At 43.8% G+C, this 25,814-nt stretch overlaps 2 protein-coding genes across 2 annotated transcripts in view; both read left to right on the top strand.

Annotated features, from left to right (window-relative positions):
• Positions 1-7,626, top strand: part of LOC131519901 (cationic amino acid transporter 3-like) — a 48,219-nt gene extending 40,593 nt beyond the window's left edge. Inside the window, exon 2 of the mRNA XM_058743470.1 lies at positions 5,436-7,626. Within this exon, the coding sequence (XP_058599453.1) occupies positions 5,621-7,366 (1,746 nt within the window). The 5' untranslated portion in view covers positions 5,436-5,620 and the 3' untranslated portion in view covers positions 7,367-7,626. The remainder of the gene's footprint in view (positions 1-5,435) is intronic.
• The window catches only part of LOC131519889 (cationic amino acid transporter 3-like), a 184,947-nt gene that overhangs the window by 75,590 nt on the left and 83,543 nt on the right, over positions 1-25,814 (top strand). The window lies entirely within an intron of this gene.

The following is a 25,814-nucleotide window of genomic DNA, read 5'->3' on the forward strand; positions in this document are numbered from 1 at the left end:
GCATCAAGACTGGACAGAAAGGAGTGAGGAGGGCATCCCTGGCAGGTCAGGCACTTACTCAGGCCAAAGGCTCATCCCAGGAAAGGTAAGTCAGGATGTGAGGAGCTGAGTCAGGAAGGAGGTGATGGGCCTGAGGGTAGGGAGAGAATTAGGGCGGGGCTCTGACAGCTTGGTCAGAGAGTCTGGACTGAATATAAACTATCGGAGCAATTGTAGATTACCACGTGGAGAAAGGGCAGTCCTGAAAATAGCATTTGAGGGTGATGTTTCTGTATTGTTATAAGCTGGAATTGTGGTAGGGTCTCTCAGGATTCCCAATAATGGCTTTGCTTTCTCTTGTATAAGCTTGCTTGCTTATTGTTCTTGTGCCAGCTTGTGTTGGAGTAATGAAATATGATTATTTAATTACGAGATGCTTTGTTTCTTGGGCTGCTTCTGTGGTATCTTCATACTTTGTCTATAGCCCACTCTCCCTCATCTTCAGTAAAATTGGAAAGAGTACAAGGACCACCCTGCACAACACAGTTGAAGTAAACAGAAATGATCAAACCATTACCCATCTCCGACCCTGCCATTCACATGGTCCTCCTCTGGGATTCCTGCTCAGGGTCCATGGATGGACTTCAGGAGAGTGTAGGGAATTTTTTGAGGTGACCAAACTCAGAGGGCTCTGTGACTCAACAAATGTTAAGAACAACTCTTGTGTCTGTTGGGAGGGAGGTGGCTGAGGACTGTTCCACAGAGGGAGAAATGTGGTACAAGCATCCTTAGTGCCCAGTAAGGAGCCTCCAGAGACAGTTGAAGGAGTGAAGGAGAAAGAAATTGGGAAAAGGGAAATGGTTTCAGAAGGAACTGGTAGGAGGAGTGCCCCATCTTCCCTTGTTCTCCACCCTCTTTCTAGCAGGTATTTCTTCTCTGTGTTCTCCATGTCCTAACAATTACAGGATCCAGTTACCCTTCAACTTAACTCCCACAACATTATCTCATAAATTCCTTGTTGAATCTGAAGTGCGCAGAGTGGAATCAACCCCTCCCTCAGCCATGGACTGTTAGCATCATTGCTTCCTGTCAGACCCCTTTGCATGCAATGCATTTTATTTTACCCTTTCATCCTGATCTCTGTTCTCATTTCCCCTCTTCACTGGAGGCACCTGCTTTAGTGTATTTAACAAATGCTCTTCCAATCCACGCTCTGTATGTGTATTTGGATACATTCATCCATTCTACAAATACACAGTTGTAATGTGGGGAGTATAGCCAAGAGCCAAACGGTAAAAATGCCCTGCTGCCATGGAAATTACATCTTTTAGTGTGAAGCAAATAATAGACAATTAAGTACAACATATATTACCTTGAATGATGACAAGTGCTATGAGGAAAATGAGGGCAGGGGGATAAGGTATGGCTGGGTGGTTAGGAACAGATTGTAGTTTTATATGTGGTGATTAAGGAAGGCTGTGGTACACATGTGCTATTTTACCAAATTTAGTGAAGTGAGCAACCATGGGGCTATCTGGGTTCGAAGTGGTATGGTCATAGGGACAGCAAGTACAAAGGCCCTGAGGTAGGGTCTTGCCTGGTATGTTAAGAGTCCAGCATGGTTAGGAGGCTAGAGAAAAATAAGTGGGAAGAGGGAGAAACTGAGGCTGAGTAGTAGGTGGGTCACTGACAAATACTGTAGGGCTTTGTAGGCTATTGTAAATCCAGACTTTGGCTTCTCCTCTGAATGAAAAGAGAAACCAGTGGAAGATTTTATCAGAGGAATGACGTGACATTTTTAACAGGTATGTGTGTATCCTTGACAAATATGCAGCACTTTGTGGGTGTTTTATAAATGTATATAAATGTGATTGTGTTGTATACCTCGTCCTGCTTCTACTTTGCTACTTAACATTGTTTCTGAAATCTACCCATGTTGTTATCTTTAATCTACTTTGTTTCTGACTGCTATGTAATATTTCATTGTGTACATATGGCACATTTTACCTGTACATTCCTCTAGTAACAGAGGCTGGCATAGCTCCAAATTCAGAAACAGTCCTGTGATGAACTCGCTTATATAAGCCTCTTTACGGACTCAGGAGAGAGTTCCCTTGTGGTGTATATCTCAGGGAGAGATGGTAGGGTGGGAGGGTGTGTGCATTCTTAATTCCACTAATTGTGGTTCAGGATGGTGATCCCAGTTACACTCCCACCAGTGTTGGGTGATATTTTGTATCTTCTCATCAAATTCTTATGTGGATCCTGTAAGGGAAGTGAAGTAAGGTTCCTTGTGGTTGAGGAAACCTGAGGCTTAGAGAGATCAATAAAATAACCCTGGTTTATATAGTGAAGTGGAAGGACCAAGGCTCAAATCCAGAATTTCTGACATAATGTCCTTTGCTCTTAGCACTACAGTACCCAGCACTGCCCCTTCTAGGAATAAGATGAGACATCAATAGGGGAAAATATTGATGATGATGCTGATGGGGGTGATGTTTGAGGCTTGCATTTTTTTTTTTTTTTTTGATGTCTGGACTAACACAGTAATCCTAGGACCTCCAAGTGTTTAGCACCATGTATGAGGGTGTTTAATTAGGGTACTTAGCTTTCAAGGCAAAATATATGGAATAAAGCTGTTTTCATTGTCTCACGAGAACGAGCTAACAAGTTTGAATTTTAGTGGATGATTTGGGGGCCGGACATTTATAAAGACTAACTGATTTTCAAAGTTTGGCAGTTTGCATCAGGTTTCAATAATAAACATTAGGTAGATTATATTAATTATATATTGTTTGCTAGGCACTGTGCTAATTACTCTATAGGCATCATTTCTCTCATGCCTCATAATTACCCTTGAGGAACTTTTACTCTCATTTGACTGCTATTGAAACCAAAGCAGCAAGAGGGTAACTAATTTGTCCAGAGTAGCTGGTACAAGGTTGAGTTTTGATTTGAACCTGAACCATGTATCAGCAGAGCCTTACTCCTATCTGCTAAACTGTGCTGCTTTCCTGTGAAGGAAGCTTTTGTAATCTCTTCTCTTTGATATGAGGACAATTTCTTGTCATTTGAGGTGGTTTTGAGCAGCCATGGGAAGGATAGGGCTAGTGGATAAGAATCTCCAGAACGACTGGATATGAAGTATGAAAATATTTCCCAGTCTTCGTCATCCCTGTCTCTGTCCCCCAAAGTGAGAGCCTCGGCCTTAGAATATCCTGCCTAGGTTACAGGGCCTGAGCATGATGCCTTCAAAAAAAATTGACAATTCTTTGTCACCCTGTGTGGCTTATACCAGCCATGAATGATGTGTAGGCAAGGTTCATCAGTTTCCTTTTCCTTCACACTTTCATTTTCATTGCCTTCTACAAGGAAGGTAATACAATTTATATTTTTACATAATTCAGGATTATAAATATTGTTTGGCTACAAAGCATGTATCTCAAAGTCAATTAGCTAGGAATTCTGGATTATGCTCTCTTTCAGGTTTCTATTCTCAGTTTGTGTATTAGTTCAACACGTATTTATTGAGCATCTAACTAACACTTTGATAGAGGACACAGGCAGATTAGCTGGAATTCTGATACATTAGGATAAATGACACATGGGGAAGCCCGGGTGCTATGAGAACACACAGGAAGATCAGCATAAAGGTCAGGGGAGGCTGTCTGAGGCAGCAACTTCTGAGCCGGGAACTGAAAGAGAAGTGGGGGTTAGCTAAATGCAGGGGACAAGAGGACATTAGAGACAGGTAACAGGGTAAGTGTAGAATTTTGCAGTTGGAGCAGGGAGTGGGCAGCGGATGAGCCTGGAGGAATTAGCACAGGCCAGATGCTGAAGGACGAAATTAGCAGGGAGGGCAGTGGAAACACTGAAGGGTTTGAAGCCTGGGTGGGGGTGGGGGGGTGCACATCAATAACATTCACTGTGTAGAAAGATTCCATGAGTTAAGTATTGACTGTCCATGTTGTGTGCTTCTTAGTAAATCGTAACCTTGGAACTGGTTGCCACTGGTGGGTGGTTAATAAGGAGTCTAGATGGATTTGTACACAGAAGCTTTGACCCACAACATTAGGATTCATTTTGATAATCTGTACAGAAGACTGTTCAATTCTGATGTGATCTTTCTGTCTTCAGAACCCTCTGACAACATTTCCTAAAATTCTCTCAAAACCAAAGCCTGAGAAGTGAGGAGAGTGGGGGCTGTATGACTTTGTTTTTTCTGTTCTCCACTACTCATTTCTGGGGGCATTGCTGTGAATTGCTCATCAGAGTCTTGCTCCAATTCAGGAGGCAGCCGTTTGAATAGCAGCAGTGGTGAGGGGGAAGGAGGAACCATATGTAGGGTTCCTTCATTAGGAAAATATCTTTGGCATATTGAGACCATGGTTTGAGCGAGTGGAAAATAACTATAGTGGAAAATTAATAGGAAGTTACAAGTTAGTGTTTTAATATAAGCTCACAGAGCAGGGCAGGGTCTCGAGGTGCTAGCAGCTGACATCACAGATGGCTCAGGGTGTTTATAGAGGATAGTGTGACCAGTGAGCACAGTTCCTGCAGAAGTGAGGTTATCTTCTTTACTGGAACCCAGAGGAGGAGGAGACAGAAGGAATTGTTTTGGTTGTGAGCAACTGAGCTAGGTGACTTACTTCTTTCCTTCCTACCCATCATACTCTCATAATTGTAGATTATAGTAAGTTTTGCCTGGTTGCTTTGGGTGAGGTTTACTGAATGTCAGAATTCACAAAATGGCCTTTCTGACTCTTCTCCCTTAGTAATGGACACTTGGTTGGCTTATGCACCTGTTTACTCTAGTGTTTCATCACCAGACAGCCTGTTCCTGTCGTTCTTGCAGCTAGTTATGAAGGCCCTGCCTCTTTCTCCCTCTTCCTCTTTTCTCACAGCGCCCCCTGTGGGCCTAGATGGGTAAAGGGAAGGGTTGGACAGGATGATGCAAAATGGGGAGAAAGGTGGCTATCTGACCTTGGGAACTGATTTCGGGTCAAAGAGTTTCAAGACACTGGGACCAATATTTGTATTTTAAACTCAGATGATACTTAAGAAATGGTTCTGTAACTGCAACAAGGCCTGCTAGTTCATGAATTAATGTGTCATAACTTATGCTCAAGCACCACACAAACATCCCATGTGTAAATTATTGCACAAGAATTTCATGCCCTTTTGTGTCCTATAGCTTTATTAGTACATGAAGCTCCATTAGTTAGATGAATCCAAAGGGGATTTTGTCATGTAGTGTGTAAAAAGGAGAATTTTGGGAGATATTTGATGCTTTTCTGAGGGGAAAGCAGTGTTGATTTTTTTTTTTTAATGATTTTCTTTGATTTCAGTTTCTGTGATGCTCAGGCTGCAACAGGTGACTTCTGAGCTGTGGTTGTGAGCTTTCTTTAGTTGGTTGAACACCAACTCATTTCGGTAAATATTTATTGTTTCTTTAGGCATTATGAAGGGCTATCAAATACCAGATGAAATACAAAGCAGCAACTTTGAAACCTGAGGAAGGGACTTCGGCAGCCCCAACTCAACTTTGCTAAACTTAGCCTCACTGAACCAGATCCCAGACTCTGCACCCTGGACTTGCTACAGCTCTGTGATCCTGGAATAGTCTTCAACTCCAGCTAGAATGCCGTGTCAGACATTTCATGGATTTGGTCAAAAACTGGTACGCAGACGTAAGCTGAAGGCACACGTGGCTGAGAGTGACCCACGGAGAAAATTGAGCACTCTGGATTTAGTGACCCTGGGTGCGGGCCGCACACTGGGTGTAGGTGTGTATGTCCTGGCTTGTGAGGTGGTCAGCAATCAAGCAGGACCATCCTTTGTGATTTGTGTTTTGATTGCTGGCCTATCTTCAATGTTGGCTGCGCTGTGCTATGCAGAGATTACTGCCTGGGTTCCCCATTCTGGCTCTGCATTTCTCTACAGCCATGTCACTATAGGTGAGCTTTGGGCTTTCATCACTGGCTGGAACCTCATCCTCTCCCTTGTTGCTAATGCAGTCATTTATTTCCATGTAATGTTCTTAGTTTTTGAGTCACTGCGTGTGACACTGCAAGAATTTATCTTACCGCATGTTTCCCACTACCTTAGAGAAGACCATATAAGCTTCATCTTTATGTTCCTTCTGTGGTTTCTCATGTATTTCTGGTATGATTCAACTTCCTCACTTGCCAAAGTGCTCATGTTGGTGAAAATTTTGGTTCTCAGTTTTGTCATCATCGTTGGCTTCATTAAGGGGGACCTGCACAACTGGAAGCTCACAGAAGAGGACTATGTAAAGGCTGGACTCAATGACACCTCAAGCTTGGGCCCTCTGGGCTATGGAGGATTTGTGCCTTTCGGCTTCGAGGGGATTCTCCGTGGAGCAGCTACCTGTTTCTATGCATTTATAGGTTTTGAGAAAATTGTTAGCAGAGTTGAAAAAGCCCAGAACCCCCAACATTCTATCCCGAGGAGCTTTGTGATTTCAGTCTTCATCCTCTTTGTGCTGTATTTTGGTATCTCGTTAGCCCTTCCACTTATGGTACCTTACTACCAGCTTCAACCTGGGAGCACCTTGCCTGAGGCATTTCTCTTTATTGGCTGGGCTCCTGCCTACTATATTGTACTGTTTGGATTTTTCTTTAGTTTTTTTGGAAATATCTTTCAATTTATTGGCCCCATCTATGACCTCTTATACGATATGGCAGTGAATGGACTCTTGTTCCCTGTCCTTACCAAGATCCTCAGTTGGAGATACTTCTACCGCGTAATTTATTTTATTTTTATGATTATTGCAGCAATCATGACATACTTCTTTGGACTCACTGATGTTGTGGACCTCATGTTTATTGGGTCCATGATATCTTACTCCATGGTTGCTATTTGTGTTCTCATCCTCAGGTATCAGCCTGAGAGGAGGAATGGGGGAAATGAAGCAGAGATGCAGGAGGAGAACGGACCTGCAGCAGAGAGGCTGACTCTACAGGGACTACTTTTTCCATGCAGCCCCACCCCCACTCCACTCTCTGGCCGGGTTGTCTATGTTTGCTCCTCACTGCTTGTTCTGCTGCTCACTCTTCTTTGCCTGGTTCTGGCCCAGTGGCCAGTTCTGCTTTCTGGAAACCTAGCGTGGATTTCAGTGGTTGTGCTCCTCCTGGTGCTCATCACTGGGATCACTGGGATCATCTGGAGACAGCCACAGAGCTCCAGTCCCTTTCACTTTAAGGTCCCTGCTGTGCCTCTCCTCCCACTACTGAGCATCTTCATGAATATTTACCTTATGATGCAGGTGTCAGCTGCCACCTGGGCCCAATTTGGTGTCTGGATGTTGATTGGGTTTGCTCTGTACTTCAGCTATGCAATCCAGTCAGTACAGCCTGGCCTCTAACCATACTTATGCTAGGGCCAAAACTGTAAACTTTGAAGTTTGTAGTTCCAGTACCTAATTTTTTTTTTTTTTTTACTTATCTACTTTTCAATTGTGCCTGTGTCTGTTCACTGACTTAAAAATATTATTAAAAATGTGTGCCTTGGTGGCTCATTCGGTTAAGCATCCAACTTCAGCTCAGGTCATGATCTCATGGTTTGTGAGTTTGAGCCCGGTTTGGGCTCTATGCTAACAGTCAGAGTCTGTGTCTCCCTATCTCTCTGCCCCTCCCCACCCACACTCTCTCTCTCTCTCTCTCAAAAATAAATAAACATTAAAAAATTCATAAAAATATTTTTTAAAAAACTTAAAAAATATTTTTATTTTCTTTGTCAAAGTATCTGGTAGCAGTGGGGTGCCTTACTGGCTCAGTCAGTAGAGCATGTGATTCTTGAACTAAGAGTGGTGAGTTAGAACCCCACATTGGGTTTATAGATTACTTAAAAAATATGCAGTAGCAGAATTACTGGATTACATAGTAGATCTATTTTTAATTTTGTGAAGAACCTCCATACTGCTTTCCGTAGTGGCTGAACCAATTTACGTTCCTTCCAATAGTGCATGAAGGTTCCTTTTTCTCCATATCCTGACCAACATTTGTTTTTCTTGTCTTTTTTATTTTAGTCATTCTTACAGTTATAAAGTGACAACTTATGTGTATTATTAATATACATTTCCCTGATGATTAGTAAGGGTGAGTATCTTTCCCTGTGTCTATTGGCCATCTATATGTCTCTTGGAAAAATGTATATTCAGGTCATCTGACCATATTTTTAATTGGATTATTTGTTTTTCTGGTGTTCAGTTGTATAAGTTCTTTATGTGTTTTGGGTATTAACTCCTTATTTGATGTATCATTTACAAATATCTTCTCCCATGCAGTAGGTGACATTTTTGTTTTGTTGATGGTTTCCTTTTCAGTGCAAAACCTTTTAGTTACACGAGTTCAAAAACATAGATGCACCCCTATGTTTATTGCAGCATTATTTATCAAACCCTGGATATGTGGAAAGAAAAATGAAATACAGCCTCTGACCTTATAGAGCACATATTCTAATATAAGGGGTAAAGCATAGCTGTAACACAAAGTGCAAAGTGTTGTCATAAAGAATATACAAATAAAGTGTCTTCGGAATTCAGCGTGCAGGATGATCATTTGTGGCTGGCACAGTGACTAGTAAAATGAGAGAAGACTTTGTAGAGGAATGGCCTTTGAGTGGGCTCTCTACAAGGATGGATAGGATTTTGTCACATGTGGGCAGGAGGGAGGGACTCAGGCATAGAGAACAACACTTGGAAAAGCACAAGAAATGAAGTAGTGTTCAGAGCACACTGAACATAGAGTGTAGCCTGAGCCTGGCTGTGAGAGGGGGCAACAGAACATGCACAGGTGGATCAGAGCCAGAACTTTCCTCTTAGCACAAAGTTCTTTGTCTTTGAACCCACTACCCATGCTGAAAATTGCTGTGGTTGGTTCTTCTACCTGGTGATATCTGAATTCTTGGGCTTTAATTTTCTGTACTGTTTCTTGCTTTGGTCCACCTGCTCTGAAAGTGTACAGCTGAGACCCAGGTGTCCTGGCTTCTGGTGTTGTTTCCACCACGAATTAGCAATGTGACCTTGATCAAGCTGCTCAATTACTTCAGTGCTCTGCTTATTTATCTGTAACACAAGAGGTCAGAAGTTATTATTTATAAAGTTCCATTTCCTTAAAAATTCTAGGACTTCTGATTCCTCTGTCCTTTATTCTCTCCCTTAGGTGTCTCTACTGTGTGGGATCTGAATGTGCATCCTTCCCACTTTTCACTGAAGCCCATTGTTGGTGCTGTAGAAGTCCAATAAATAATACCCCAATTCCCCTGCCTGTGTTTAAAACCAAGTGATAATCAAGACATAGAGACATACTATTAAACAGTCAGCTACAGCCTAATTGGTTTGCTAAGCCCACATCATTAAATTAGACAGACTTACTCCTCACAGGTAGTGCTGAGCACACCCTGCCTCCCACCACAAGAGACAGTCTGCTTTTATCAGATTTTCCTTGTATGAGCAAGTTGGAATGCAAGTATCCTGTGGACAAGTTGGTTCTGGATAAATAAAGAAAACCAACACAAAACTGGGAGGGGCTGAGCTGGGCATCCTCACAGCTGTCTCTTCAACTCACTACTCAAATTCTCAATGAGAGAGGGTGTGGAGAGAGGCCAGGAATAGTACTGTGCTTAGTGATGGCTCAAATTTCAGCTCCTGCCACCTCAATTGGAGGGCTTGTGCAAACCCTGCTCCCAGTGTTTGGAATTCAGTAGGCTTGGGTGGGACCCAGAACTTGTACTTCTAGCAGTTACCAAGTGATGCTGCTGATGGTGGTCCAGGGACCACACTTTGAAAACCAAAGCTCCAGCTGAAGCCTCTCCACATGTAAAGATGAAGGGAAAAAAACAAAGTGCCTTTTATGTGGGAAATAGGTTCAAGAATTCCTTACACTTACATAAATGAGTTATAAAGGCTTAGGGCCCAAAGCCAATGCCACAAAGTGAAAGCGCCCACGGCTAGCCATTAAGTAGAACACAACATAGAGTGGAAAGCCACGTTTCCACAGGACAAAAGCATCTGAGAACCGCTAGAAGTGGAAAGCCACTTTAACAGGACGAAAGAGTCCAAGAACAGCCAATGGTACATAGGTTGTAATTGAATCTTGTGTGGCTTATCGTTCTCAGGATAGCATGCTCCATTTATCTTAGTCCTTATAAAAGTCAGATAGCCAGATGCAGTGCCTGCAGGAAATGGCCGTCTGCGTGGCCCCGAGATGTTATGACCCTAACCTCTAACACCGCATGCTTTTGAGACCCTTTATCTCTCACACCCAAGTTAATGATGACTGTTTTATTGTTTCTTTCTGCATGCCCATCATGTATTTAAGTTTTCAAGATCCTAATAAACATGGAGAAAGGACCCTTATTCAGGGCTCTTGTCTCCCCATAGACATTAGCCTCTCTCATTTTCATTTCTGTGTCCACTCTCTTGCCGGACAAGAGAGAACTCCAGATTCCTGATCTGTGACAACCTTCATAATTTAAACATTTAGATTAAAATATCATCATTAATACTTTCACAGTGTGGAAATCATAGTGATTAATCTTGCAATGTATGTGTATATGAAATCACTACAAAGTACACTTTAAATATATTACAGTTTTATATGTCAGTTATACCTCAATAAAGCTGAAACTTAAAAAAATAATATACCACAGTTATCTGTGATTATTTATTTATTTTATTCCCTGATTGCAGATCATAGGTTGTAAGTGTGTCTTATTCACTCCTCCTGACCATCCAGCTGGGGGCCAGGAACAGAATGAGTATATAATAAACTCATGTTAAATTGAATTGAGCCTTAAACATTTCTTTGGTACTGAAATTTCTCCTAACCTTTCAGGCTATATGGTGAGGGATGTGTTGTTTCACATTTGAAGGGAAATAATGGAACAGATTTGTATTGTGTATTGTGCTCTGGAGCAAGATTCCTGAATCAGGAAGGGATGAGATATGACTCTTGTGTCAGCTGGAGGATAGACAGAAGGATGTGGGCAGATAGACTCTTAATGGGAGACAGTTGTGTCAATTACTCTGGTCATCAAGATCCTTGCACTTTGAATTGTGGTCCATGGGTCAGCAGCATGGCTGTCAGCTGGGAGCTTGTTAGAAATGAGAATCTCAGCCCCACCCAGACCTACTGAATCAGAATCTACATTTTTAACAGGCTCCCAAGTGATCTATATGCTGTTTCCACTTTGAGAAGTACTGGCCTTAGATGATGGATGATAGACATCTGGCCTCAAATGAGCACTAAGGAAGGTCTGAAAACCTTGGTATTCGGAACACAAGAGAATGGGCCTAGGCTTGGAAATTGAATTTTGGGAAGAGAGGGAAGTGTAGACCCTGGCTGCCCTCCTGTCCCCAGGACTCCCACATTAGTCACTGTGGTAGGATTTGTCACTCTGCCCACGTAGGGAAAATGCCTGATGTGCCCTCTCTGGAGTCTGCCTGATCCTCAGGGGCTCCCCTGGGGCAAGAATCGTGTGGGTCAGGGGTGCTGCCAATTCTGTTTCCCCTACTTCATGTGATGGCCTGAAAGGGACTGGGGAGGTCATATTAGTCACACTGAGCCTCAGGGTTGTACTTTCTCTTAATTAAATGAGTGATAACTTGATGATGCTAATTGAGGAGGTTATGGAGGTTGGGGATATTGAAATTGGAGTTCTTAACTTTCTGTCCTGGAAATTAGGATATTTTCATCCTTCAAAAACTTTAAGGAGAGACAAGATGACTGCATGAGATGACTAAATCAATTCTTTTTGAGGACTCTTGAAGTTTTTAAAAGTTTACTAACAAAATGTATGAGACCTATAATTACAGAGACCTGGACTGATTGGCAATGCATCAGTGTTACCAGGCGGGCATTTGAGAATTTTCTTCAGCCTTTGAAGGTTTGTGTACCTCATCCCCAACCATAATGAGTGTAAAGAGAGGCCAATATTGAAGGAAGACAGATAGAGGTAGAAGAAAAGGAAGAATTTCTGAGATTGGACAGTGACCAGGAGAGATGAGAGGGAGCAGACTCCTCAGCCATGCACATGGCTGTCTCACTTAGGTTTGGAATGCCTCGGATGGGCCCCTGTCCAGAAAAAGGGTACTGTACAAAATGAACTCTCAAAATCTATTTCATCTCAAGAATTCTCCAGTCAACTCCTGAAATAAAAGGCTGGGGTGGACATTTTGTATGTATAAGGCAGTGAGGTATGTGGATGATGAATGGCAGAAGGAAAAACCAATTTTAGAGAATTGAAATCTGTTGCAAATTTTAAAACAGGGCTTGGATTTAGGAGAATAAGTTGCATGTTAGGGTCAAGTAAGAGTTTTAGGTTTTCATGTCCTTCCCATCTGTATGTATTTATCTCACCTCACTGATGAGATTTAAAAATCTCCTAAGGGAAAAGAACATTTCTTTCATGTATGACTTTTATATCTGCAATGCCCCCAAAATGATGACAAAAGTAATAACTCCCATTGGCTGAGTGGTATGCCCTGTACTTTGACCCAAATATTTTACATAATCACCTCTTTCATACAAGAATTGTATGAGGTGAACATCGTTATGTTTTTACAAAAGTTGAGACTAATGCTTAGAGAGGTTAAATAATTTGTGCAAAGTGAGTGTGAAGCTAGGATTAGTGCTGATTTTGAGCAAAGCTCATGCAGCTCAGCCCTGAGCTATACTCTCTGTGGGGTAGTGGCTCAAAAAGGGGTAGATAATCACTGACACTTGATGGCATAGAGGTAATTGAAGGGCAGTGGATAATTCCAAATAGTGAGTCATGAGAAAACAATTTCTCTTTGTTTGTGGAGTGTAGTTGGAGAAACACTTGGTGACACATGCAAGCTTCTACTCAGACATTCTTTCATTCACCTTCACTGTGCCACACCCTGCAGTCAGGAGATTGGAAAGGGCCTGAGGCTGGGTACATTATTCATAAAGCACCTCATTGAAAATCATGTATGTGCCTAGTATCTAGAACTATGTTTAAATTTGAGTGAAAATATGCAGCAATGTTGGGGTACGCTTTCTAGGTACATTTACAAACAAGCATATTTGTTAGACTTTCTGATTATGGGGTGTGTGTGTTGTGTGTGTACACAAATCTGAAGGAGTTCAGCCAGTTATGAGGAATTAGCTGCCTTCCACTCCCAGCCATGTAGGTGTGTTTGTATCAAAAACTGACATTTATTTTTCATCACCTCTCAAGGGAACCTCAGTGAGTTTTCTTTCTGGGAAGATTATGGCTAAGATGCTGGGCTGCTTGGAGCCCTAGAAATCTGCTACAATCAGAAGAAGTTTGCAGCCACAACACAATACCCTCCTGCCTTTTACTTTAGCCTAATACACAGCTGCCCTTGCATGCACACCACTCATAGAACCACCTCCTCTCTCCTAGAACCCCTCATGGAAGGTGCTAAGAGAAGACATTTTATTTACTTCTTTGCTTGCAAGTAGGACTCTCTATTTGAGCCATCCCAGAAAGAGGACAAATGAAAGTTTTACCAATGAAGGAACCTAGAATTGAGATTGTGAGAATCAAGTAATTTGTGAAACTAGCTTCATAGAAAGCAATGGGCATTTATGGAAGCAAGGATAGTGAGAGAAGTTGACTCTCTCTCTTTACTTCTTTAGAAAACCTGAAGCAAAGTTCCTGGAAGCAGGCAGGGTATGACCAGCAAGTGGTTTGAAGGCAGACAGAGCACAGGAACCTCCTCCTCCACCTTTCAATGCCAGTATTTGGGAGACTTTTATGAGGGATTTTATGACAAACTTTACTTCACATCTGACATTTCACAACCTCTCTTTTCCAGAGAAGAAGGAAATGTAGATAATTATTGACATATAGTATCAGAATATGAAGGAAAATGGACTCTGGAGATGGAAGAGGAGATTTTCTCCCTTTCCCCAGGAATGCAAATTACCTAACTTATTTGTGCAGTGTCTGCTTTTCTGTGCTTTGTGCTCTTCTCAGTAATGAGAGTAAGAAATCCTTTCATTGTTTATAAAGAACCCAGTGGGGGGAGACAGGAGATAAGAGACATATAGATGGAAGCATAATGGTTACATATGTTTACCATATATTCTTTATATCTATGGTGAAAATGTCCCATTTGAACTGTATACCTCTTCAATAAGATCAGGTGTAGGAGAAGTGGGGATAAAAAAGCTAAGCTGGGACCCAGGACCTGGCTCTGGTCTTCTGTATTTAACGCCTCCAATTTCTGCAATTTTGCCTGGAATTTCACTGGTCCTTTCAGTTCACTCTCCAGTGATGAAGAGAAGTTCAATATCAATTGATGCCCAAAGTCAAGAAATCCTTGCCAGTAGCTGTGTCTTTTCCTTGGAATGCCACTTCTCAGTCTCTGACTACTGAAGTCCTACACAGTCATCATGGTCCAATTTAAATGTTACCTCCTGTCACTGACTTTCTGGATAATCCACCTCAGAAGTAATTTATTTCCTCTGACGCTATCATTTGTGACAGTGTTACCATAGCTATCTTTTTTTCTTTCCTTTTTTTTTTTTTAGTTTACAAGAGTCAATTTATTAAAAGAGTAAAGTCATTATTTAAGATAAAAATCAAAATATTACATAAACATGCCATATTACTAAGAGTAACAGTATTTCTTTATAGAGAACATTTAATAACCAACATTTACTTTATTGTAACAAATCTTTTAATAACTTCAAGTTTAGTCACCTGTTATTTCTAACATTCGTCTTTCCCATGACAACAATATATCACTATTTTTTGGTTAAAAACTAGATGTTCAGTTTTAGGTGAATGCAAGTGCTACACTTTGTCACTTTACAGTACTCAAATGCAACCTGTAAGTTAGGAATACACTTTCAATTCATAACACATGAACAGTGATCAAAATCTGAGAAATCCTCCAAACTCTGATATTATCATTAACATTTGTTGCCCTGACATCTTAGTGAGTTCTTTAAAGGTTGCAAACATTGTCATTAGGCAATTATAGGGTAAGGGTGGGACAAGTTTGTCCCAGACAAGGGCACTGCGGACAGGAGATCATGGGTTACAGAAATGGAAAAGCTTCTGAGGCCTAGAAGGTGCTAAATTGGTGGAATCCACATCTCTTATGAAATGTCTCCACTCCAGCAGAGTGATGGGGCAGGGATCTACAGGGACAAAGAAAACAGGACTTAGAAGAAACAGGCGAAGAGGAAAACAGCACTTGCGCTGTCCCTTTTGGGGTCCAGGCATTAGATCAGAAGCCGCTGGGCTGGGGGTTGGAGGCTGGTGGGGTGCTGAGCTCGTGGGGCCAGGCAGGACCCCGAGAAGCGCGGGGCCACCACGTCCGCTCACCTAGCCAGGTCCAGCATGTCCCCAGTGACAGCAGCTCAAGGGGTCTGGGTCAGCTCAAGTGCCACCCTCCACCGCCCTGGTCCGCCTGTGTCTTACAGGCCCCTGCGCCACTTCTCCTCCTACCCACAGACCCCCTTGGGTCCCAACTTCTTCTGCTTTTCACCTCAGAGGGAGATGTCTAGAGTCCTGGGAGGAAGATAACCCCAGGTGGTTTCTTAGCTGAGGAAATCAGCAGTGGGCGTCCCCTGGAGCACTCCGCCCCCAGAGTCTCCTGTGCTGCCAATTCCCATGGCTGACTCTCCACAAACTGTCTTCAGTGGTGCTTCCCTTCCTCCCTCTTCTTCTCTTCCTCCCTCACTAGCCTGTGGGCTTCTGGAGGGCAGAGACTGCCTGAACATACTGATATTCTCTCCACAGTGCTTAACACAGAGCTAAAGACTTGTTCAACAACTCTCACGTGTGGATACAGTTGTAGGACAGAGGCCAGGGGTAGAGAGGTAGAGGTAGGGGCATTATGAATATTGATTAAGGTTATTGTTAATAGAGACCTACACCATACTTTCAGGTAAAGATCATATTAGCAGGAATATTTTATCCCACCGTAGATTTATTCCCATATAATATGTTTACTCATCATTCATTCTTTCTCTCGTTCATATATAGAGATTTTCCTAGTGGGAAAGCAAATGTTCACATAGTTACAGAGGGTTATAAACATCCCAAGGATATGAACAAGACTTGGGATAAAGAATAACAGAATTTTCTTTAGATAGGGAGGTTAGGAAAGGCGTTTATGGTCACTGTCATATATTTATCCTACTATAATTATGAGTTAACTCAATTTCTAATCTGAAGAGCAAGAAAGATAAAATCATTAACAGTATGAGAGTAACAGCCTTCCCACCAGGGGGTGTGTTAGCCAATCCAACCTTAGGAATGGCTCTTTCTCTGGTGGAGCTTCCCAACCTCCACCCTTGCTTTGACAAGAGGAAAGTCAGGGCCCTCCCCTTGCCTCAGGATGGACCCTGCCCCCTCTTCTCTAGCCTAGGAGTTGGGGGAAAAAAAACAGGTGTTAAGAGTTTTGAGCTTGCTAGAGACTTGGAGGCAGATCAGTGTAGTGGCCTGTGAATAATGCCTTAGGAGGTGAGAAGCTGAGGCAGAGATGGAGACAAAAGTACTCAGAGAGAGAGGGAAACTGCTGTCACAGAGATTCCCCTTTCACCTCCCACCTCAGTCTCAGTGGGTTGTGGGCTCTGTACACTTGGGGAGCTGGTCAGGGCTTTTAGGCTTTAGGGGAGGGGGTAGATATCCCATGAGGGACTTTAGAGAACCCCTCCTCCTCTCCTGCCCCAATCATTCTTGGATCCCCTCCAAGTCTGAAGACATGCAAGGCTGGGAGGAGCATGCAGTCTGCCAATATCCCAGCAGCCTCAGCTAGCTCTTTCATTACCAGGGTCTTTGACTACTTTCCTGCTGCCCACACCCGAGCACAAGTTGGTATCATTAGTTTTGGTCTCTTGCAGGGCAGGGGGCACATTAGGAAAGCTTTGGGAGTGGGTAAGAAGAATCTGAGACTGGTTCCCTGGAGCTTTTATACCCATTAACCCTTTCTTCCCCTGCTTCCTGTTGGGATAACACGTTTTGGTTGCTAGATCAAGAGGAATGGTTCCAGTTCACACGAAGGGCCTGACCTCCTTGGTCCTGCTGAGGGACACCACAGGCTGTTAAGAAGTTCTTACTGAGGTTACCATAAGTTCCTTGAATTCAAGTTGTTGCCTTAACCTCTCTTCAGCCTTCCCCCAACAACTGGAACCAGCTTCTCTGCAAGTGGTATCTTGCACAAGAGTAAAGGCTGTACTGCTTTAAAAAAAATTTTTTTAACATTTATTTATTTTTGAGAGACAGAGCATGAGTGGGGGAGACGCAGAGAGAGGCGGAGACACAGAATCTGAAGCAGGCTCCAGGCTCTGAGCTGTCAACACAGAGCCCCATGCAGGGCTTTAACACATGGACTGTGAGATCATGACCTGAGCTGAAGTTGGACACTTAACCAACTGAGCCACCCAGGAGTCTTTAGGCTGTACTTCTTCAAGAGGAACCTACCTCTCTGCTCCATAGTGCCTAGAGGACCTACATTGCTTTGTTTTAAAGAGATGCCTGTTCAGAGAGGAATAACTATACTTCTAGCTGCTCAGGGCACACACAAGACACACTCCTGATCCTCAAAAAGGACAGGCAATTTGGAGTAGTGGTACCTACAGAGTGCTTGAAGTCAAACAATCAAGTTCTCGTCCAAGCAGGTCCACTTGCTGTGCCTGAAGCAGGACTTATATCTTCTAACATCTGCACTAAGGCCGGCACCTGAGATGAGATGAAGTGGTTTTAGATCTGGCAAGGGACTTCAAACTATGGGTACAGGGAAGTGAGGTGGAAAGAATGAACACTGCTTGGAGAAGGAAAAGAAAGAGTGGGGCCAGAACACACATGGAGGCAGGGGAATGAGACACTTGACTCCTGAACCCAGGGAGCTCAGATTTGTATCCAGGGCAGAGTTCATAATCTGTACACTGTACTCATGCTCTAGTTCCAAGCTGAAGGTCCTTTCTGGAGTCTCTCCCTCAATGGCAGCAGACTTACTATCTCCCTTCTGTGGGAGACAGGATAGGGCATTAGGCTCAGGATAGGTCAGAGCAGATTCTGGTGGGAGAGCTGACATTAACGTGGGTGAATATAGACAGATTTTCCCAAGAGCTTTGTTCAAAAGTAGGAGGATTAGGGGATGGAAGACAGAGGAAGGAAGAAGGTCCAAGTATCCTCTCTGTGTTCACTGGATTAGGGGATGAGAGAGAAGGGGAGGCTTCAGTCAGATTCATGTCTCCATTAACTGTTTTGGTTTCCTACTTTATCCCTTTCAACCACAATCTAAGTGACTGAAAATAGAGGGTATATTGCTAATAACTTCCCTGGTCCTCCATTCCACATCATGTAAGTTTATCCTGTCACGTGTCCCCAGAGCAGATACTCCTGTGACCCATCTCCTTCAGGGGAAGGACTTTCAGTCCCAAGTCCCTCCCAGAACAGGCTCTACAACAGCAAAGCAGAATGTGTACTGGGGATTTCTCCTCATGCCTTAACTCATGTTGTTTTTCTACAGCAAAGCTGTCTGCCTACCTCCCCATTCCTCTCCTTTCTTCCTCTTTTCCCTCTTCATCACTCCTGTTTCTTTCTATAACCACCTGCTGGGGTTGGGGATTATGTTCTCTACATTTCACTCCCTCTACTCTTGCTTCTTCTGTCTTTTGATTCTCCTCTTAAAACCTCCCCCCCCCCCATCCCCCATCCTTGTCACTCCTCTCCTCTCCCTGCCTGGTCAGTTCTTCCTGTCTTCTTCTGGGTCATTTCACTTCTCTTTTTCCTCTCAACCTTCTTTATCTATGACTCCAACACTGAAGAGATGGGGAGATGAGTTTTATGGACAGCATCTGTGAGGGAGTGGGCTTTGGACACAGCAAGAGGCATGGTGGTCAGACATCCAGAGGAACCTGATAGGCACTGACAATGTGGCCTAAATGTCTTCTAACCCATCCTGTTTCTTAGATGGGACTGAGGTGCAAGTGACAGAGTCTAAAATAAAACTGGTTAGATTATGTGGTCAATAAGTCCTCTTTGCCTAAAGTCTAGGCTTAACAATATCCCAATATAAGGGGCACCTGGGTGGTTCAATCACTTAAACATCTGACTTCAGCTAAGGTCATGATCTCACAGTTTGTGAGTTTGAGCCTCACATTGGGTTCTGTGCTGACAGCTCAGAGACTGGAGCCTGCTTCAGATTTTGTGTCTCCTTCTCTCTCTGCTCTTCCCCTGCTCATGCTATGTCTCTCTCTGTCTCTCAAAAACAAACAAATGTTAAAAAAACAACTTAAAAAAACCCAAAAATAAATTTGAGGAGTCACTGGCAAGTGCAAGTGGGGATATGGGCATCCCCAGGTGCATCCTGCCTCTAGTCATAAGGAAAGTGGGGCCACCCACTACTTCCTCAAGTTCACAGGTAACCCCATGAAATGGGGTAAGTTCCTGCTTTTAGAGCTCAATTTTGTATCCCAGCCACAGAGAACTGGTCAAGGTGATAGCTGAATCACACAATTGTCAGGGAGTGCATGCTATTGTTCAATTGTTCAAGTAATTGTATGCCCATGGGGTCCTGTTATTATCCCCACAGAGTAATAAGCATGAAGTTGGTTATAGATGAGACAAATTATATACTGTGATGAATTCCCTGACATTTACTAGTTGCCTTGCTTAGACAAACAACAAATATTCAAAGACTAATTAGAACTAGAATTTATAAATAGAATAAATTTATAAATAGAATTTATAAATAGAATAAATTTATAAATAGAATTTATAAATAGAATAAATTTATAAATAGAATTTATAAATAGAATAGAATTTATAAATAGAATTTATAAATAGAATAAATTTATAAATAGAATTCAATATTTATAAAGGTGTGTTACTGAAAGATAAATTTTCTCTCTAAAATCACCTTCATTTCCAAAGAGAGTCAAATAGGGACTAAATCCTTGGAAAAAGAAGTCCAATTTTAACAAAGGTGACCTAATTATTTACATAAGCTCAGCAAGAATAGTGATTGATCTTATAGATTCTTTTAAACTTGCTTTGCTGGAACTTTTCATAAGGACTCTCTTGATGGCACTTTCAATAGTCTCTCGAGGCCAGAGGCCAAGCCGAATAAATACCTGCCATCAATTTTGCCAGTGTTACTTGTAGATTTGGGTGAATTTCTCTTCTGAAAATCCTCCAAATTTATCCTGAAGTATACTGCACCTGCCAGGAAGTGATATTGTTTAATCACCTGGTAAGGCTGCTGGGAACTCAGTAAGCAGGTTATCAGGCCAACATTTCCAAGAGGCTTTATTGCCTCCATAAAGTCAACCTTAGTTCCTTAAAGCTGTCTGGTCATATGTGAGTCGATGCATGACTGTCTTAAACATGACATTCTAGTCAAAGTCTTGGTAGAGTAACCAATGTTTCCACTGGTGGCCTGTTACAAGGAGAATACCTCATTGAACTTGTGCAAAAAATGCACTTGCCTTGAAACAAAGAATACTCACAAAGAGTCTTAGTAACCAATGCTTTAGTGTTCTATCTTATTTGGAAAAGACTTAGATATCCAGTGAAATCCACCCAAGTTTTTATATAACTTAGCACAACTTTGGAAATTTCAAATTACTAAAGATTTTGAAAGCTATACACCTTTTCATTTATTCACCCAACTTACTCTTAACAATTACTCATGAAAACTTTATGAGTTTAATTAATCATCATTTAATTCACTTTTTGCTGACAAATGGCAATGGAGAGAACATGAGCTCCTTTGACCTCTACTAAAACTTGGTAGAATAAGTTTTATACATAATGCTGATATCTCTAAAAATCTTTCTTAAATTTTAATGAAACCAATGAATTTGAATTTACATTGGGGTGCTTCTTGCTCCATGATAGTGAGGGGAGGGGGAGCAGGAGCCTTTGGCACCCCTGGCAGGGAGAATGGCATAGGAGCCCATTATGTAAGTCCTGCCAATGTGGGAGTAGAAACAGGAGTTTTCAGAAAGGCCAGAGGCAGATCTAAAGTTTGGACTAACATTCCTTTCTTCTTTTGTTCTTCTGTCTCCCTCCTAAAATAAAAACAAGGAAGTCCCTCCACACCATTTATTCAAAATATTTCCTGATGGATGGATGAACTACTTTCTTTGGGAACAGGAGTATTCCTGTTTTCTTCCTGGGCAAAAGTTGAGAAGCAACACAGAAACAAAACTATCACTCTGTGAATCCCAGAGTACCTCTGATGGCATTCTTTTCCCCCCAAAGGTGGTGCATCATGGACTGAACCAAATGGCTTCCTAGTTTCTGGTTCCTCCCCCAAAGTCAGAGTTCCACTGACTGAACAAAAGGTCTCCCTAGACAAACTTAAAGCCACACTTAAACTCCCTATTTGGAGACAACTCAATGGGAGGAGGAGATCCAAGAGACCCATTTCATGGCGATCTTTCCTCTGAACCTAACATACATGACAAGGTGGTATCACAATAAAAATTGTTTCTTTCTTCCTGCCTACATTCCTCCCACATATTCCAATTTTGGTCCAGCAGGCTAACTGCTGGGATAGAGATGGAACTTCCCATTGTACATAAATTTAAACCACCACCCCCACACACCAAAACAGATCTGTCGCAACTTCCAAATAAATTGAACATTAGTCATGTCCCTTTTAGTTTCTCAGGAAATCTGAGGCTTTCTAATGGGAAGAGCATGGGCAGGAAAGCAACAACACACAGTGCTTCACAATTGAGAAACTTGTGTAGGTGTGGAGTCTGAGAGACTTGCCAGGTCCTGCATCTCTTCAGCTTCCCCAAATGCTCCTTTACTTCCAATCCAACCAACAAGCAAAGTTGGAAGTCAGCTTCAGTGAGGAATCAGCAGGGAGTTTCTCCTAGACAAAAAGAGTCTGGGAGGCTAGATGGACAGATGCCTCAGATTCCCCCCCTAAGAGCAACTAGCCTGGAGCAGCTAACCTCCTGCTGTAGCCCAAGTTACTAGCCCAGGAGACTAGGGGGGAATCCTTGGCCTGGTATACATCAACTGCTCCAACTTTGGAGTCTAGGGGAACTGAATGGATGCCACAGGGACGTTGGTTCCTGGCTGGCTCGCCAAAATTTGTTACCTTATCCCAAGTGCAGCTGCCCACCACTCCAAATGCCAATACTCGAGAGAAGAGTTTTGATTGAAAAGGATTATGAGCTTTATTCAGGAGGCTGGCCCATGGGGAGAAGCTGACTCTTGTCCAAATGACAGATCTGAGGTTTTCACCTGGACCAGGAGTTTTAAAGGTGCTTAATTCATTAGTTAAGGGAGGACATTTCTGGAGCATTCAGATTCAATGGTACCAGCTATGGATGTTATCTCAGTGTAAGTGGGTGTGGTTCTTGATGAGGGGTAAAGTGTTGTGCAAGGTCTCTGGTTTCTGTTTCATGATGTGCAGAAGGGCTCTATTCTTTTCTAGGATAGAAGGCATGGTCTATTATAGGAATACAGAAAAGGTTAATCATTCATGTAGGCTAAGCGTGTTGATAAATGCATCAGGAATACTAGGTTTACTGGAGGGGCCCAGGTGCTTCAAGGTGTGATCTAAGATTCTGCCAGAATGGGGGCATTCATGCCAGTGTCCTAGGTGAAGGCTCAGAGGTCTGGGTTCTCTGGCTGAAGAGAGGGTTTGTGGCTGGTGGGGTGGGGGTACCGTGGCCTGAGCTCTTGTGTTAAGCATCCTGGTGTCCTGAGCTGGGCTGGGTGGAGGTGGTAGGAGGAGAGGACAACCCCCTCTGCTTAGGTAAGACTCAAGGCTCAGGTCCTGTCTTATAGCATATTTTCTCCAGGTGGCCCAGAGGGGAAGGGAAGAGAATGGGGCACAAGACACTTCAGACCAGTCCAGCCTCATTCCTACCCCTCTACCCTCCCTCACCTCACTAAGCCCAGCTTCTCAGTGGGTCATGTCACACTCATTACACATGTGCTGTGTGCACAGAGCCCCAAAGTGATCTTTGGCCATTCTCACCCCAGGAACCCCTGCCTTCCCCCTTCAGTCCATACAGATCCTCAGACCCCTCAGCCCCTGGGTTGATCTCAGAGCCCTGAAGCCTCTTCAGAAGCTTCGGATCTGGAACCTAGATATTTGGGACATACCATGGAGACCCTGAAGAAGTGGAGAAAGGGAAGGTTGGGAGATAGCCCCACAATTTCCTGGGGACAGGATGATGATTTACATTAGCAAGAAAGATTCAAGTGAGAGGAGAGGAAGAACTTCGCAGGAGCACACATCAGTGGCTGGTTTTCTGAAGCAGAAATCCTGGGCCTGATACAGGGAGGGAGCAAGAAGAAAAGGAACCCATAGAGGGAGCTCCTCTCCCCATGAATGTTGGGGTTTAGCAATGTGTGGTGGGGAATAGGAAGACCACATGGAGCAAACAGGCAGGAAACAAGGGAGACTCTAGGGGAATCTCTGGCTTCCATGTGGAAGCGCGAGTCCTGTCCCACGTACACACTGTAAATGCCAAATTACGAGGAATCGGCTGGGCTCTCGGACATCACTGATCTGGGAGGAGAAAAGATGCAGAGGCGGCACAGGTTACTTTCTCTCCTGCAAACCTGCTCTAGCAGCTGAGGGTGAGTCTCCCTCCAGCGTGAGTGGAGGCGCAGGTGGTAGGACGACCTGATGGGAACAGTCACCATTTCCTCTGTCCTCTCCAGAGACAAAGTGGCTTTGTGGGTAATGAGGCTATCGCGAGTTCCCACTAGGCAAAGGGTCCTGGGGCAGGGCCAGGCTGTGGGCTGGCCCCGCCCCACTAAGACAATGAGAAGGGGGCAGGGTTTGTGATGGGCGGGGCTTCCTCCAGTTGGGAAGGAATTACCTAGGAGGTTTAACTTGGTCACCACCATATTCCTCTGAGCATTCAATCCAGCACCTCGCTGATGAGATGTCTTTTCAGCTCTCCTTAACACACCCGACCAGGTCTGTTCCCAGGAAGAGCGGGGGGGGGGGGGGGGGGGCGGGGCAGACAGAGGGCAGGAGGAGAGAGAAGGGAGGGGGCAAATGTCCATCCTTTCACTGAACTCTGAGCCCTGATCGACTCCCTAGATTCTGAAGGGTGGGAAAGGTACGAAGACAGGTGTAGAAATGACTTGAAATGGGGAGGAAAGGTAGGATGCAGCAGTGTGGAGAGATGGAGGTAATGGGAGAGTGGAGCCCACTGGGAGGTGGGGTTGTCTGGGGAGGTGAGCCAGGAGGGGGGAGGGAGGCCGTCTGGGTGGGGTGTAAGGTGGTCAATGTGGGAGGGAACAGAGTGAGAGATGGGCAGTGCAGGGGGTCAGAGGGATGGGGGTGCGCAGGTGGAGGAACCAGTATGGAGCAATGCCAGATGGAAAGTTAGACATGGTCAGGGTGGTGGGTTATCTGGAAGGAGGGCTGAGGAGGATCCCACTGGGACAGCAGTTAAGAAGCAGTCAGAACCTGGGAGGAATGTAGGGAGTACAGGCTGTGGCAGGGAAAGCAAGGGTGTTTGTGGGTCCTTGGAGGGTCCCAGGAAGGTGAGGGTAAGACCTCCAGAGCCACTTCCCACTCAAGCTGAGGCCTGATCTGGAGGGGACCTGATGAGGCCACCTGAACAGCATGGGTAGCGGTGCAGTACCTGCTCCCCTTAGACCCAGGCACCTGCAGGGTGTGCCCATCAGGGTGGGTACAGACTGGGCTGCTTCTCAGCTCTGAGGGCAGAATCTAATGGGGTTTCTTTGGAGCATTTTTTTAGTATTCATGTAGCGACACAATCTCACCCACGTCTGCTTATCACCCCAAGTCCTGTCACATAACTGTCTCCTGCTCTGTGTATAAAGAATGTTTCAGAATAGGAGTAATTCAGGGAAGTTAAGGACACTGGAAGACTCCCCTGGGGATGATTCGCCTTTCATGTCCATCTGTTGTGTGGGCTCAGTGCTCCATTGAGAACTATAGGACAGTTTCCCCAGGTGTGGACACCTGGTGGTCTGAGCCTGAAGCAGACTGATTTCTGTTTCAGGGACACAGGACTGGAGTGGTGTTGGGGAGATGCTCAGCACAGGGGCTGGGGAATGGAATGGTGTGGCTTTTCATGGGTCGACACGTGGCCAATGGAAGCTCTGCCTGTTTTAATCTTCACAAAATTATTAGGTAAATTTTATTAATCCCAACCTATATGTGATGAAACTGAGGCTCAGAGAGGCATGGCAAGGACCCAAGATAACACAGCTTATTGATAGACAAAGCAGGATTTGAACTCAAGTCCTTGGCTCCTGTGCTCTTGCTCTTTCCAGCACACCTCTGGGCAGAAGGTGTTATTCTGTGATGTGTCTGCCTCATTTCAGGCCTGGGGGTGGGAGGTGAGGGACTGGGATGGCAGATTGAGGCTCAAAAGTGTTTGTTGTATGAAAGAATGTGGATATAGTATGGTCCTGCTTTGGTGGTTGGGCCTGAATCCTAGAGACTCTGTGGTAGGAAGGAGAATATAGCAAAGGGGTTCCATTGTGGGCAGGAAACTGGAAATAGGTTTCCTGTGGGTTTCCATGCTTTTCCTGGACATTCTAGGTCTCTAGATTCTAGAGGTCTGGGCACTGGATCTTTAGAAGAAGGAATGAAGTGGTGTATCTGTGAGCAAGGTGTGTTTAATGAGTCCATGAGTATGTAAGTTTGGGTGTGCATGCCTGTCTGTAAATACATGAGTTTGTGAGTAGGTGTCTTTGTGTTGCACACATATGAGAATGTTTGTGATGTGTGGGTGTATATATGTGTGTATTTTGAGAGTATGTGTGTAGGTATGGGTGTGAGCATCTGAGTGTGTATCTGCATGGGTGAATGTGTGTTGCAGACTAGGAGTCTG

Source organism: Neofelis nebulosa, chromosome 8, assembly GCF_028018385.1.
Source record: "Neofelis nebulosa isolate mNeoNeb1 chromosome 8, mNeoNeb1.pri, whole genome shotgun sequence".
Classification (NCBI taxonomy): domain Eukaryota; kingdom Metazoa; phylum Chordata; class Mammalia; order Carnivora; family Felidae; genus Neofelis; species Neofelis nebulosa.